Here is a 13,790-nt window from a genome sequence, read left to right on the forward strand (position 1 = left end):
CCCTTTTTTTTAATTTTATGGAAATACAATAATTTCTACCTTTTAGGAAGACCTGTTTCAAATTCATAAGCTCATGATTTGGGTTTTAGAAACTTATCACTAAATTAACCTTACTTCGCACCCCGCATAAGGAGTGGAATATTTAAAGCTTAGTTGGAAGGTTTTATACTTTTCATGAGAAATCAAAAGAACATTGGAATATTTTAGAGAACTTAAAAAAAAACCTAATAGAAAGGAATTTTTTTAAAATAGTCCATCTAAATATCTAATAGATATTACTAGAGAATTCAAAAAAAATTTCATTTTTTTTTTTTTTTACTTTACAATGGATTTTATCTCTATTTAATACGTATACAGTATGTCTTTTATTATTATATGTTATATGATACATGAGATAAAAAAGAAGAAATAGCAAGATAGTTTGTATATATTAATAAAAGAAATAAAGATGTGGAAAACAAGATAGTTTGTGTATATTAATAAAAGAAATAAAGATGTGGAAAACAAGACCCAGATTCCTAAAATAAACTAAAACTTTAACAAGATGTATACCATATATACATATCTATAACATTATAAATCCTTGTGATGCAAACCAACTCTTTTATACAAAGGGGTTGGACTTCATTAGTAAGACATTCAAAAATCCAAGTAATAGCAGTACATTACGTCCTATAGGTCACTTTCTTTTATTATTTTTCTCGTTTTTTTCTCAATTTTAAGAATTAATTAAGATGACCATTTGACTTTTAAATACCCCAGACAATTTAAAAATAGCGAATAAGAAAGAAATAATACATACAAAAGTTTTTAAATTAATATCTAACATTTTGTAAATAAATCCGGTGTCTCTAGTTTTACTGTTTCATTTGCTATTTGAAGTGGAAATACAAAAATTACAACATTCCACAATAGAAAAATATCATTTGCACAATGAATCTTCCTTTCCTGTTTCCATAAAGAATCCACAACTGCTGAAAGAAACTGACCCAGAAAAACCAAAAAATAAAAAATAAAAAATCATATACACTACGGAAGCTCTCCCAACCACATGAAAGATGTCCATATATAGACATTTCCAATTACTAATCAGATACATTGTTCAAAAATCTAAAATTACAACAACAAACAGATTCTCTTGTTCCTCAAATGTACACAAATATCTCTGTAAGACCTATAAATCCTAAGTAGACGTTCCTTCGTGTTGGAAATCAGGCTCATAGTCCAACCCATTTCACCCATCTGAAAACCCGACTAATTCTGAAGGGCAACCCATAATCCTTAGCAATGGCAGGCTCCCTCCTTGCAACCTCAGGATTAGACCACACATACACCCCACGTTCTCCGCGACTGCCTGGTACAGTATTGTCCAGAATAACAGCCACAAGAAATGCAACCACCATGTGTAACGAAAGTAGTGTATTCAACACATAGTTCAACTGAAAAGAAAACATTGTTGCTATTAGTCTTAAACCTACCGTCCTAGCACCCTAACAAGTTTCATCTATGAGATAGGTTTCATCTATTAGTCTTAAACCTACTGTCCTAGCACCCTAACAAGTTTCATCTATGAGATAGGTTTCATCTATTAGTCTTAAACCTACTGTCCTAGCACCCTAACAAGTTTCATCTATGAGATAGGTTTCAGGGCGCAATATAGTGAGGAGAAAGTGGGGTGACATTGTGGATTTCACCATGTTTGATTAGCAGATAATAATAATAATAATTAACCCATAAATTTCACTTGAACCATACTAAGAACAAAAAAGGAAGAGAGAAGAGGGGCTTATTTTTAATTAGTTGAATCTAAATATGGGCAACATAGTTTTCTGCTCCCTACAGTTAAATTATATTCATCATCAAATTAAGGTTGCTTAAAAACTTACCCCTCCATAACTACTACGGAATGGTCCATGAGAAGCCACAATGTATGGCTGAAAATAACTAGGAACAGACAAGTTGGAGTTCGGAGAGATGCCATATTGTTGAAAGTAGGCGGGAACAGAAAGTGAGAAGAACAGAGATAACCCAACTATAATAATATTCCGAGAGCTTCCAGCCTCACTGTATCGTAAATTCGAAAGGCCTAATGCTGCAAGCATTGCCCACATAAAACAAAGGAGAGCAGCAACCATTACTTCAGGTATTGATGCAATAAAGCCTCCAACTTTGCCTGCGTATATAGTAGAAACATTAAAATAGTACAAGAAAATTTGTGGTGTAAGATAAACACGGTGCCCTAAATTCTATATAACCCTAGATCTCTGAGTTGCCCATGTGGTAGTGTTGTCGTCTACGGTGATGCATAAAATTAACTCTCTTCAACATCCCACACTCCCAATACTAAAAAGACAGCACCCAATTTCACCAGTATCATGTCATCCTTCCACAAATTTTCAATTGTCGAACTCCTCCATTACGCTGATTTTCATGCAAATAAAGCCACTTCAGTATAAACCTAGTTACACTAAACAGCCCTCTAGGGGAGGCTACCAATTGTATCCCCTATAAGATTTCACCAAAACTACTCATGTCTTTATTCTCCAGGACCCCATCTTCCTAAGTATCTACACAGTTAGGCTCAACTGTTCACTGGTAAAGAAACCATTTGATGGAAGACAAATATCAAGGTTTGACTTTCAACATTACCCAACCAAAGAGAAGAATATCAACGACAACAATAATTTTAAAAATAATATGTTACAATCAATATCGACAATGTCAGATTATGAATGAAAAACGAATTCCATGCTTTAGCAGTAACAGTCTCTCATCAATAAAATTTGAAAATAGAAGCTTAATGAACACTTACCAACAAGAGATAATACTATGAAAATGCATGCACCTAATTCAACTGCTCTGCGGCTTCCCATTTTAGTCACAGCAATGGTATGCACATTTTCTGTCAAAGTTGTAGACCCTGTCCCTGTTCCCCACAGACCAGCCAAGACACTTGAAAGACCTTCCAGACCAATCCCTCGACTAAGAACACCTGGGGTTGGAGGTCTGGATGCCACCAATAATGAAGATGCATGATATGAGCCAACCTAGAGGTTCAAATACAAAACAAAAGCAAAACGAAGTAACCAAACAAGTTAGCAGGACACATCAAATAAGCATCTTCACACAACAACGTGAATAACTAAAAAATAAAAGGAAGAATACCAGTATTAACAACAAATGTTTACAGTTTTAGGTGAATTTATTCCTTAGACCACTACAATTTCAGGAGAGAAATCATAAGGTAAACAACATATAAAATAAGTCGAAATCCAAAACCATTTTTGAACAACACACAATGTTAATGATTAATTTTACCTGCCTATGGATTAATAACATTAGCTGAAGTAAGGCAAAAGAGCAAAGAGATCCGTAGGAGTAACCTCTACATATCAATAATCTAGGGGTTTCTAAGAAATAAATAATAAAATAAACCAGGTATTTCCAAGATAACAATTAAGACTCCAATACCAAAATTGTTCACTAAAATTAGAGAAATTCCATTACACAGGTTGTTTTGATTCTCACAATTCGCATTAAGAACACTACATAAGTTATTACAATTTATTATTTCAAAATGCTCATCGAATATTAAAAAAGTTATCGTGAATTCTGTGGGTATCATTAAAAGAGAAACTAGAAAAGAAAATATAAAGAAAAAAAGAATATTATGAAAAGTATGCTTTATGACAAATGAGAGGAAACTAACCGAATCAACTGATGCTATTATGGACACCACGCACATAACAATGGCCATTTTCCAGGTGAAGACTGGAGTACCCCATTGCAATGGATATGGAAACCTAAACCATGGGGAAGATTTTAATGCATGAGAAGTATCAACTCGACAGTGCTTCATCCTCGAAACATGCTTTCTGCAATGTTCAGATATTATATTTGAGGCAGGTACATGTATATCACAACCTTTGTAGCTATACGCTCCAGCTTCAGTCAACAAAAAAGCAGCTGCCCATGTGATTGCCAAACCCAATGGAACCTAACAATTAGGTAGAACCACAACATCAATCTCACAGAATAAATTGCAACAAGTTTCCTAATATATGAAAGAAACCAATATGGGCAAACAGATTGGATACAGGGTACATTATAACTCAGTAGATTTTAACTCACCGCATATATTAGAAACACACGATGACCAAAAATAGATATCTTACGGAGGTACTGCAGAAAGTAAGGTAACAATGAGTAAGAAGCTTTGGCAATATTCTGCTTACCAAGAAAAATAATATTCAACAGACATGATAACCTAAGAAAATTATTGCAAAGAACCAAAAACTCCCATGAAAAAGGAAATCTTGCATAGCTTCACTTTACTTACAAGAGAAAAAGTAACAACTAATAATATCTGCACTGCCCCAATCTCAAGACAGGTACCAACTAGTGGGAAACCATAACTGTAAAAAGAAAGTCCAACAGCAGCAATCGTTGGTGATACAACAACTGGATTGATCAACCTGAAAAGGAAAGGAAAATGAATGATGTTGAGTTATTGGCTGGGGTGGATAAAATTCCTGGTATTCAATCAACTAGCCAATATAGAAAATAAATCTTCATACTTCACTAACAAAATCTAGGGTGCTATGTGTAAACAGAAGTAAAAGGGTTACATGCTATTATGTAGTAACACATTAATTCAGAAGAGACAATAATCAGGTAGCATTCACTTGAAATGTTAAAGCTTCTTTTTTCAATAACTATACATTAAAACCAACCAATCCACAGCCAATAACTAAATCAACTCTCTATACCTACTTTATTTATAAATGCATTGAAAATAATAAAATAGGAAAGGCCTCTAGATGGATAAGAAATTAGTACATCATACATTAGTCCAAATTTTGGCTTATTGTTTCAGCTACATGACGACTTGAGCTCTTTAGGTGCAGAATAACTTCAAGAAAGAAAAGGAAGATATACCAAATCAGTCACTCACAAAAGAAAAGTATTGAATCACCCACCCATAAGACGACGTAAAATCAGTCAGCCATATATTCTTGTGTTTGAAAATGAAATCTGATTCCCATAAAGGGTGCTAGACCATCAAGAGATGCATATACATCCTAAACCACCAGACACTTTTACAAAAATTAAACAAATCCACCATTGTAAGCATATCTATAATATATAACCAAATATATGAAACCATTACGCACCATAAATATTCTTTGATGAGTTTTCCTTCTCATTTGAGCTCATTCAGTAAAATGATATATTGGTGACAAAATAAATAATCAAATGATAAGTGTAGCTTCCAGTAGTAACAATGCGAATAAACAAGGCTACCAACACCTATCCAAGACATGCAATGTCCTACCAGTGACGTCACAAGCTTAAGATAAGACCAGCATTACACAGGAGAATATTAATCAGCAGATCAACAATGCTAATGCAATAAATATTAGACAAGGAAGGTTGGATAGATGCCCAATCATACCTCGAAATAAGTGACATCAATCCACTATATCCCAGTATTGCTTGAAAAGCTGAACCTATGATTATAGCCCCCTGTAGCTCCTTCATGATATGCTTGAAATTCTGCCAAGGTAAGAAATTTAACAAATAATTAATGAAACTCAATTGATAAACAGAGTTGGAGGAGTTAATGGTTGTTATATGAAATTAAAATAGACTATTAAAGAACAGTTGCTACCATCACTTCTCATATTTTTAATAGCACTATCAATACAAATCACAATAACTTAAATGGATTATCTTTAATAACAGTGGCTAGCATAATTTTTCAGATTCTTCCAAAAACTATAAAGTAGGCTACATAAACAACAGTGAGAGAATCCTAAACAGAAGAGTTTAGTATACCTAAAGCCAGCATTTTCATTGAGGTACTCAATTACATATTTAACTATCTTGTAAATTCATCTACAATGGTAGAATTTCAATAGCGTTAAGGTGCACAGTCAACTGTTTAAAATGATTGAACTATGCCAAGGATAAATAGAAAACATAATTGTATATCAGACCAAGCAAAAGCACAAGAGTAGAAACATACATTTCCATTGAGCCCTCGAAATTCTGGGGAATTGATTATCGCTAATGCAGGTGCTAGGTAAATGAATGATGGACCCTGTATCAATGGTAACCTTGACCCAAAAGATGTATGCAAAAGCGTGGTCACTCCGGACACAAACAGCACCGTTGACAGCACATTTGCTGTATCTTCCTACATCCACCAAATTATGTCAGATCAATCTATCCAATGTATCCATGGTATATTTCAAATTAAACCATATAATCTAAATATTACATATCCATATATATATATATATATATATATATATATATATATATATATATATACATAATATATATAATTGTATTTATATTTATATAATTGTAAGAATTGTATGACTCACATGAGTACCGCCCATTGCGGGAACTATGACAAGCGGAATGAGGATTAACGAACCCAACATTGATAGATAGTGCTGGAACCCATATAGACCAATTGGAACTGAAATTTCGTATAACCAAACACGCCGTTTATTAAATCACATCAAAATAATCAAATATTTAAAAAAAAAAAAATCATGCATTTGTTAAGACAGTTTGTGTCTTTTTTTCTTTGAATAAACAAGTAGATGTCTTATTATCACTAATAGACGATTAAACCTTCAAAAAAAAAAAAATCAGCAATTAACATAATCTATTTTTAAATATCAATAAAACAAAGGACATTTACGTTTTTATAACTTAAAAAAAAAATAGAAAAAAAAAAAAGTAAACTATTTTTGAAATGTTAATACGATCAAATTGAAAAGGCTCTTTCAATTTAAAGTAAAGATCACTCTCTTATCAGTAAAAAAGTGAAGTAAAAGAACTCACCGAGTCCAGGCGTGTCTCTGAGCTCATACTTCATATGCGAGTGCCTATTCACAAGCCCATCATCGTCAACATTCTGCGGCAAAACATCAACAACCTCTTCGTTCCTCACCGGCCGCCGCGACTGTGGTGGCGGGTCAGCCGGCAACGCCGATGCCGGAGCCTGACCGTTAGCACCGTGTCCCGAACTCTTCGGGACTCCATCCGAGTCCCTCCTCTTCTTCACAGACTGATCCTTATCCGAAGGCTGCGGCGGAGGCGGCAGAGCCTTCTCACCCTCCGGCTCACCATTCACCGCCGGCACCTGTCTAACCCTTCCGGCTTCAAGATCCGGCTGTGCATCCGGCTCCCTTTGCCTCGGCGGCAAGGATATCTGCCCTGAATCGCTAGCATTAGTCTCTCCGGAGAACTTGGGCCTGAAACCCGTCCGCTTGGCCCAAGATGAAGCCGGCATTGCGGAACCCTCCGGCGCTGGCGGCCATGGTCCGGGACGTGGACGGGTCTTGGGGTCGGAGTTTGACATGTGGCGGTGAACTAGTAGTGGTGCATAGCTTGGAAAGAAAGGAGGTGCAGATCTGGAAATTGTGAGAAAGATTGGACCTTTAAGCAAAAATGGAAGAAAAGCTGGGGGGAAAAGAATGGCGTTTTGAAGGTAGGGTTTGAGTAGAACCTAGAGAGTCAGAGAAAGAGAGTTACAGATATGAGAAGAAAACAGCCTTAGAGAGAGAAAGTAGGAAGTGTCAGAAGCGAGTGAGAAAAAGAAATGCCAAAAAACAGACAACTAGGATAATGGTGTTGATGAAGCTTAAAAGTCCCTTTAAAACCGCGTTTGTTTTTGTTTTGTTTTTTTTTTTTTTAAAAAAATCTTTTATTATCATTATTTCTTTCTATGTTTTTTTATAACCAAAAAAAAGGGATTTATGGATTTGTATCTTTTTGCCCGAAATACAAGCACGATGCAGTGAACGCGAACATTGAGTGGATATTGAGTTTGTCTATATGTTGTTTATCACGGGTAATTCGCTATTATGGTAAATTAATCTAAATCATATTATACTATTTATGTTTTTTATTTTTTAAGCTTCATTTAATTTATGGTATCTGAGTAAATAATCGTTAATGGATTGAAATCGGATGTATGTAGCATCGAGTATTCTTCTCTTTTTAGAAGATTAGGAGATTCTGTAGTAATTATACATAAAAGATATATATATGCGTACACATATGTAGTTTTGATTTATTAAACAATGTTAAATGTTAAAAATAACATCTTAATTAATTGATAAAAATATTTTTAAAAAAATAATGATATATAATTAAATTTTTGACATGCTTACTATATTTATAGTTCTCAACATATCAAAATTATTTTAAAAAAAAACATTATGTGCTTAGTCAATTAATATGATATAAATGAGATAATAATTTGGAGAATGAAAGAAGTAATATAAATTTATAATTGATATTATTTATTTATTTTTTATTTTTTGGGTTTTCTCTGAGCGATTGGTGGATTGAACATGAGTTATTTGCTAGTAATTTTTTTCCCCCTCCATGCACATAATTTAGCAATTAAAACAAGGTTTAATTTCTCATGGATCACACCAACTCTTCATTACTTCTGGAATGGGATTCGCGTTTGGCTTTGTTAAAAACAACACATTTTTCTTTTTGTTTACATATTACAATATATGTAATTTTGCTAGGCACAGAACTATTTATTATGAAAGTTATGCCCAAACCCATTTCTATTTGAATTTGTAACTTAAAATCCAACATCACTACATTATTCTATCATTAGTAGCCCAAAACCATCTTCATGTTTATCATATGACACTCAACAGATAGACAAATGTTAAAAAATGAATGTGATAGAGATCAAAGTTAAAATTCCAATATTTTTTTTAATATATGTTGAAAGTGTATGTGAGTATTCAACATTTGCTTAGCTTTAATCACATCAAACAAATTTGGCATTTTTCTACCCAAAAAAAAATTTAAAAAAAAATTGGCATTTATTTTCCGATAAATATGCGGAAGCACATGTCATGTCATTTGTAAAATACAAATAAAAAATAATATTGGCGAAAATTGATTGAAATTTCCCAACCACATTTTCAAATAAAAGAAAAATCAAGGAGAACAAAATAATAATAATAATAACAAGAAAAGGATTTAAGAATATTCGTTGAAGAAGGAGTGCCATAATTTGTGGGGTGTAAAAGATCAACCTCGTTGTCTGTTTTGATAAAGCAAGGCTCTTTAAGTATCAAAGAAAAATTGACGTACAATAACAATATTCAATATATAACATTCGAAAGAAAGAATAGGCCAATAGGATTTCTCATTAAGCCTTTTGCATTATCCACTTTATCATAAAATTAATAATAAATGTGAAAGCCTGACTTTTCACTCGCACTTGAAAATGACATTTTATTCAATACAATATATATCTCTTTCTTCCATATGGTAAAACACCATGAAACACCCTTTCACTCTCACTTTCCACTCATCCCATTAAAAAATATTGATTGGTAATCAAGCAAATAGCTTCAAAGGAGCCATTAATGAAATGATATCGTTTGATTAATTTTCAAGGTCATAATCTAAGACAAGTCTTTGTAATCTACCTTTTTTGGTGAAATGGGTTTTTGATTTTGGTAAAAATTTGACATTTTTATTGGGTGTTTTTAGTTTTTTGATTTTGTGAGATCCACGACAAAAGGAAATAATGATAATCATGAGAAAAAAGGGCACGTGAATGGCTTTAAAATTCTTCTCTAATATTCTTGCTCTGCAAAAACTGCAAAGTCATATAAAGAGAGAAAGAGATAGAGACATGTGGGAGAGCGTGGTCTGTACATTGCCGAAGAAATTGATCCATATCGGCGGTGCTTTTGCTTGATATATCAGTTTGGTATGACAAAATATCATCAATAGGTTATCTTCTTTATTTATTTATTATCATTATTATTTTTTTTTATATATACACATTTTTGTTATTTTGTATTTGGCTTAATTTTCATTCATTGCATGTTGCTAAGTCATTACAAAAATGTAGTGTCTATTTTGTGACGAATCAATACAATATGATTCTTCTTCTTCTTCTTCAATTTGACGACAAGATATATATATATATATATATAATTTTTTTTTCTTTTGTAAAATAAATATATATAATTTTTTTTTTCTTTTGTAAAATAAAATTTGACCACTAATAGTAGAAAACTAATGTTGGTGTCATAAAACAAAAGTTGATTGACCAAAAAAGAGAGTCAACGACACTATGTATTTTTTATTTTTATTTTTTCTGTTGAATTATAAATTTTTCACATTGTTCATTGATACAATATAGACGATATTTTGGTTTTTATAATTTGGAAAATGAAAGAGCAAAAGGTGGAATAATTAAGGGAAACAAAAGTATTATAAACCCGATCAAATATATATTCAAAAAAAGAGTGAAGGGAAAATCTGAGAGGTAAACTTATTAATTTTCTCATAGTTTTATGCTGAAATTAATATTAAAAATTCTCAACTGACCACAATAGATAAAAAAGAAAAAAAAGATAACAATAATAATAATAATGGGATAAAATTAGTCGAGCAAAGAAAAAAGAGCCAGCTGCATATGATACTTGGTTGGTGCAGGACAGCAAAAGAGGGCCCCAAATCCCCCAAACTGGAGAAAGCAACGGCTACTTTTTGGCCTTAACACAAAAACCCCGCTCAGTCAATGCGTCTACCAAATTATAACCAGCTAGTTTCTAGCTAGCCGTTGCACTTTGATTGTGATACGTGGGTCCTCTTCTAACACGACCCCACCATATCCAATGAACTAGCCCCCATGCTTGCTTATTGTTGTTTCCACGGTGGAATTTTTCTTTTTCTTTTTTCTTTTTTTTTTAATGTGATGTTTTTTTTGTCTTTTTGGTTTTAATAATTTCAAGTCCTATTTTTTGTAATTATTATTATTATTTTTTTAATATTCTCAATGTTGATTCTAGTGTCAATTTGGTATCATAAATTTTGGTCGATGCGATTATTAAATTTTAGGTTAAAACAAATTCTGTTTTAATTTTGTCTCCTTAGAATTGTGACAATTGTTCGCAACGATCCAAGTTTTATAACTTAATTTATTTTAACGAAAAACAACAAACAATCAATTTTTTAATGAATAAAAAAAAATATTCAAAATATTGACATGTAATCTACTTCCTTTTTCAAATGATAACATTTTAAAGGTTTCTTTTGTTTTAAAATAGGTAAAGTGAAAAAAAAAAGGCAAATGGCCCATGCAGGTCTCGAACCTGCGACCTTCGCGTTATTAGCACGACGCTCTAACCAACTGAGCTAATAGGCCTCGGGTGATGAAATTAATCATAATAATTTTTATTTGTTATTAATTAACTCAAACTAATGCTAGAATAGATGACCCCTAAACTAAATTTTGTTAGTTGAAAAAGACATGCACAAGATTAAGATCTACTAAAAGCCAACCTTTTTTTTTTTTTTTTTTTGATAAATTATAGTAAAAGTCAACTTAGGAGTTCTCTGCTTGTTCAATTCAATTTCAATTAAATTAGTAAGCTTTTTTTTTGTTTTTTTTTTTTTTGGTAATAATAAAATTAGTAAGCTTTGGACAAGCCTGTAATGGTATAAGGATGTGAAAAATTGAATGTAAGCATATTGACATAATGACACTTGTGTACATAAAACAGGTTCACAGAAACCCAAAAAAAAAAAAAAGTATATATGTATGTGCATAACTTAAGGCTTTGGGAAATGGACATAATTTAAGTACACCAATAAAAGAAAATCAATTCACCAAGAATAATAAAAGAAAATCAACTTGTTAATTTCATTTTGCTTAGATTCTCAATGAATTCCCTATTAAGGTAAAAAGAATCTTAGAAGACACATAAAAATAAAATACATACTACCTATAAAATGAATATTAGAAGACGTATAAAAATAAAATACATACTACCTATACTACCTTAGGGAGTAAAATTATACAAATAATTGGGCTCTAAATTTGTTTGAATGTCTTATTTGTTCCCTCATCAGGACAAACTTTAATTAATATGATGCTTAAATTGTTAAACCATACTTTTTTTTAATGGGATGTTTGGATAGTGGTAAATTTAAAGAGGAATTTAAAATTTTATAAAAAAGTAAAATTTTTTCATATTTTGATAATTTAAAAAAAATAAATTTATGAATCTAATGGAAAATAAATCTCATAATATGGAAACTGACAGGGAAAGTAACTCATACTAAAGAGGTGCCATTTAAAATTTACTAAAAAAGTAAAATTTTCTCATGTTTGTATAATTTTTAAGAAAATGAATTTATACGTTCCAGTGGAAAATAAATTTCATAATGTGGAAAATTGACAGAGAAAATGAATCATACTAAAAATGTGTTATTTTAAAATTTATTGAGAAACTGGTATTATGTATTTTTTAAATATAAATTTATTCTTTAATTTTAATATATAAATTTATTTAATTAATTGTAAGTTTTATTTTCATTTATAATTAATCAAACACTGTAAAAAAAATTTCAAAAAAATTCATTATCATAAAACTGAATTCCAAAAAACTGATTTACAAGAATCAGTTTCCTCTAATACTTTTTTTTTTTTTACCAAACATCCCATAAGGTGCAAGTTTATTAGAATATATATATGTATGATGGTCACGCATTTCTCCATAAGTTAAGCTGGTAAGTGTAACAATTTCTTATACCAAATTCTTATACCACTTTTTTGTGATGGATTTAATGTACATTTCATGTCAACGCATATAATAATTAATATGACATAGCACAATAATGAATGATAGGCAAAGTGTTTTTTTTCTTTTTTTCTTTTTCTTCAAGGGAAATGATAAGCAAGTTTATGATGGTGTATTCTGTTTTAAAAAAAAGAAAAAATGATGATGTATTCTAATTGTCCCTTTTCATCATGTTAAATGCAATTAAATGTCTAATTGTATCCAATTAAAAAAAAGATTTGAGTTATTTAGCTTTGGAAATTTTTTAATGTATATGTTTTAATGAACTCTATACCTGATTAATTAAAATAAATCTGGAGGTAAATAAAAATTTTGTTTTTACCAACAGTATTTCTAGAAATATTAAATTATTTGTTAAATTTATTTATTAAATAACATATGTTAAAATATTATTATAGACAAATTAATATTTAAATATTAATATAATTTAAATATAGATGAATAAATTTTTAAATAAAAAAATAAAAAAATTAATTCAATTAAATATTATTATATCATTTATTTAATAAATTTGATAAATATTTTAATAATTATGGCATCATCGTTTCACAAATCAAGAAATTAAGTTTTGAGTTATATTACCAAACGAGTAACATATTTATCCATTATAAAAGGAATATGACAAAAATATTTTTAAGGATTAAATATAGATTTAAGTCTTCTAATTTGCTTCCAATTTCAATTGAGTGGTCCAAATTTTAATTTTTTTCAATTAGTGCTTGAATTTTCATTTTGACTTCAAATTTTTTTCAATTAAAATCGTTAATAAGAATTTTATTTAATTTATAATATGCTAAGTTAATAATATATTTTTATTTATAATAAGACATTTTTTATAGCAAATTTTTTATATTTTTTAAAAGAAAAATTAAAATTGAAAATGAAGAGTAAGTTAAAACCAAAATAAAAACAAAGGCACTCAACGGAAAATTTTAAAATCTAAGACACTCAATTGTAATTGGAACAAATTAGAGGGTTCAAAAATATAGTTGACCTTAATTTTGATTTATACAGTTTTAAGTAAAAGATAAGAGTTTATTTATTTATTTATTTTTTTGCAATGTCCCTATTTATTTTTCTGAAAATGCGAAGAAAAGAAAAGAAAAGAAAAGAAAAGAAAAGGAAAAAAAA

At 30.6% G+C, this 13,790-nt stretch overlaps 1 protein-coding gene and 1 non-coding gene across 3 annotated transcripts; both read right to left on the minus strand.

Annotated features, from left to right (window-relative positions):
• Positions 1 to 904: 904 nt before the first annotated feature.
• On the minus strand, positions 905 to 7,660 carry LOC107410288 (nucleobase-ascorbate transporter 12). 2 transcript variants are annotated; one of them, XM_060812086.1, is made up of 10 exons: positions 6,862 to 7,660; positions 6,393 to 6,490; positions 6,029 to 6,199; positions 5,456 to 5,556; positions 4,340 to 4,475; positions 4,132 to 4,227; positions 3,710 to 3,997; positions 2,813 to 3,047; positions 1,887 to 2,173; positions 905 to 1,439 (listed from the first exon to the last, which is right to left on the minus strand). In XM_060812086.1, the coding sequence occupies exons 1-10, from the start codon at positions 7,379 to 7,381 to the stop codon at positions 1,218 to 1,220; spliced, it is 2,154 nt and encodes a 717-aa protein (XP_060668069.1). In that variant the 5' UTR covers positions 7,382 to 7,660; the 3' UTR covers positions 905 to 1,217. The 2 variants fall into 2 exon arrangements, with proteins under 2 accessions (XP_060668069.1, XP_015873187.1); XM_016017701.4 differs by having other exon boundaries at positions 4,132 to 4,182; positions 6,862 to 7,657.
• A 3,487-nt stretch (positions 7,661 to 11,147) lies between these two features.
• On the minus strand, positions 11,148 to 11,221 carry TRNAI-AAU (transfer RNA isoleucine (anticodon AAU)). Its single transcript has one exon. It is a non-coding gene; the product is annotated as a tRNA-Ile (tRNA).
• Between the last annotated feature and the right edge of the window lie 2,569 nt (positions 11,222 to 13,790).

This window comes from Ziziphus jujuba, chromosome 10 (genome assembly GCF_031755915.1).
Source record: "Ziziphus jujuba cultivar Dongzao chromosome 10, ASM3175591v1".
In the NCBI taxonomy this organism is placed as follows: Eukaryota; Viridiplantae; Streptophyta; class Magnoliopsida; order Rosales; family Rhamnaceae; genus Ziziphus; species Ziziphus jujuba.

Bases quoted from the DNA above. Each gene is read 5' to 3' on its own strand.
- LOC107410288 (XM_060812086.1), bottom strand. From the start codon at position 7,381: ATGTCAAACTCCGACCCCAAGACCCGTCCACGTCCCGGACCATGGCCG. The intron at 6,491-6,861 runs GTGAGTTCTTTT...ACGAAATTTCAG, and splicing joins CAGAGACACGCCTGGACTCG to TTCCAATTGGTCTATATGGG. The intron at 3,048-3,709 runs GTTAGTTTCCTC...TTGAACCTCTAG, and splicing joins TAATAGCATCAGTTGATTCG to GTTGGCTCATATCATGCATC.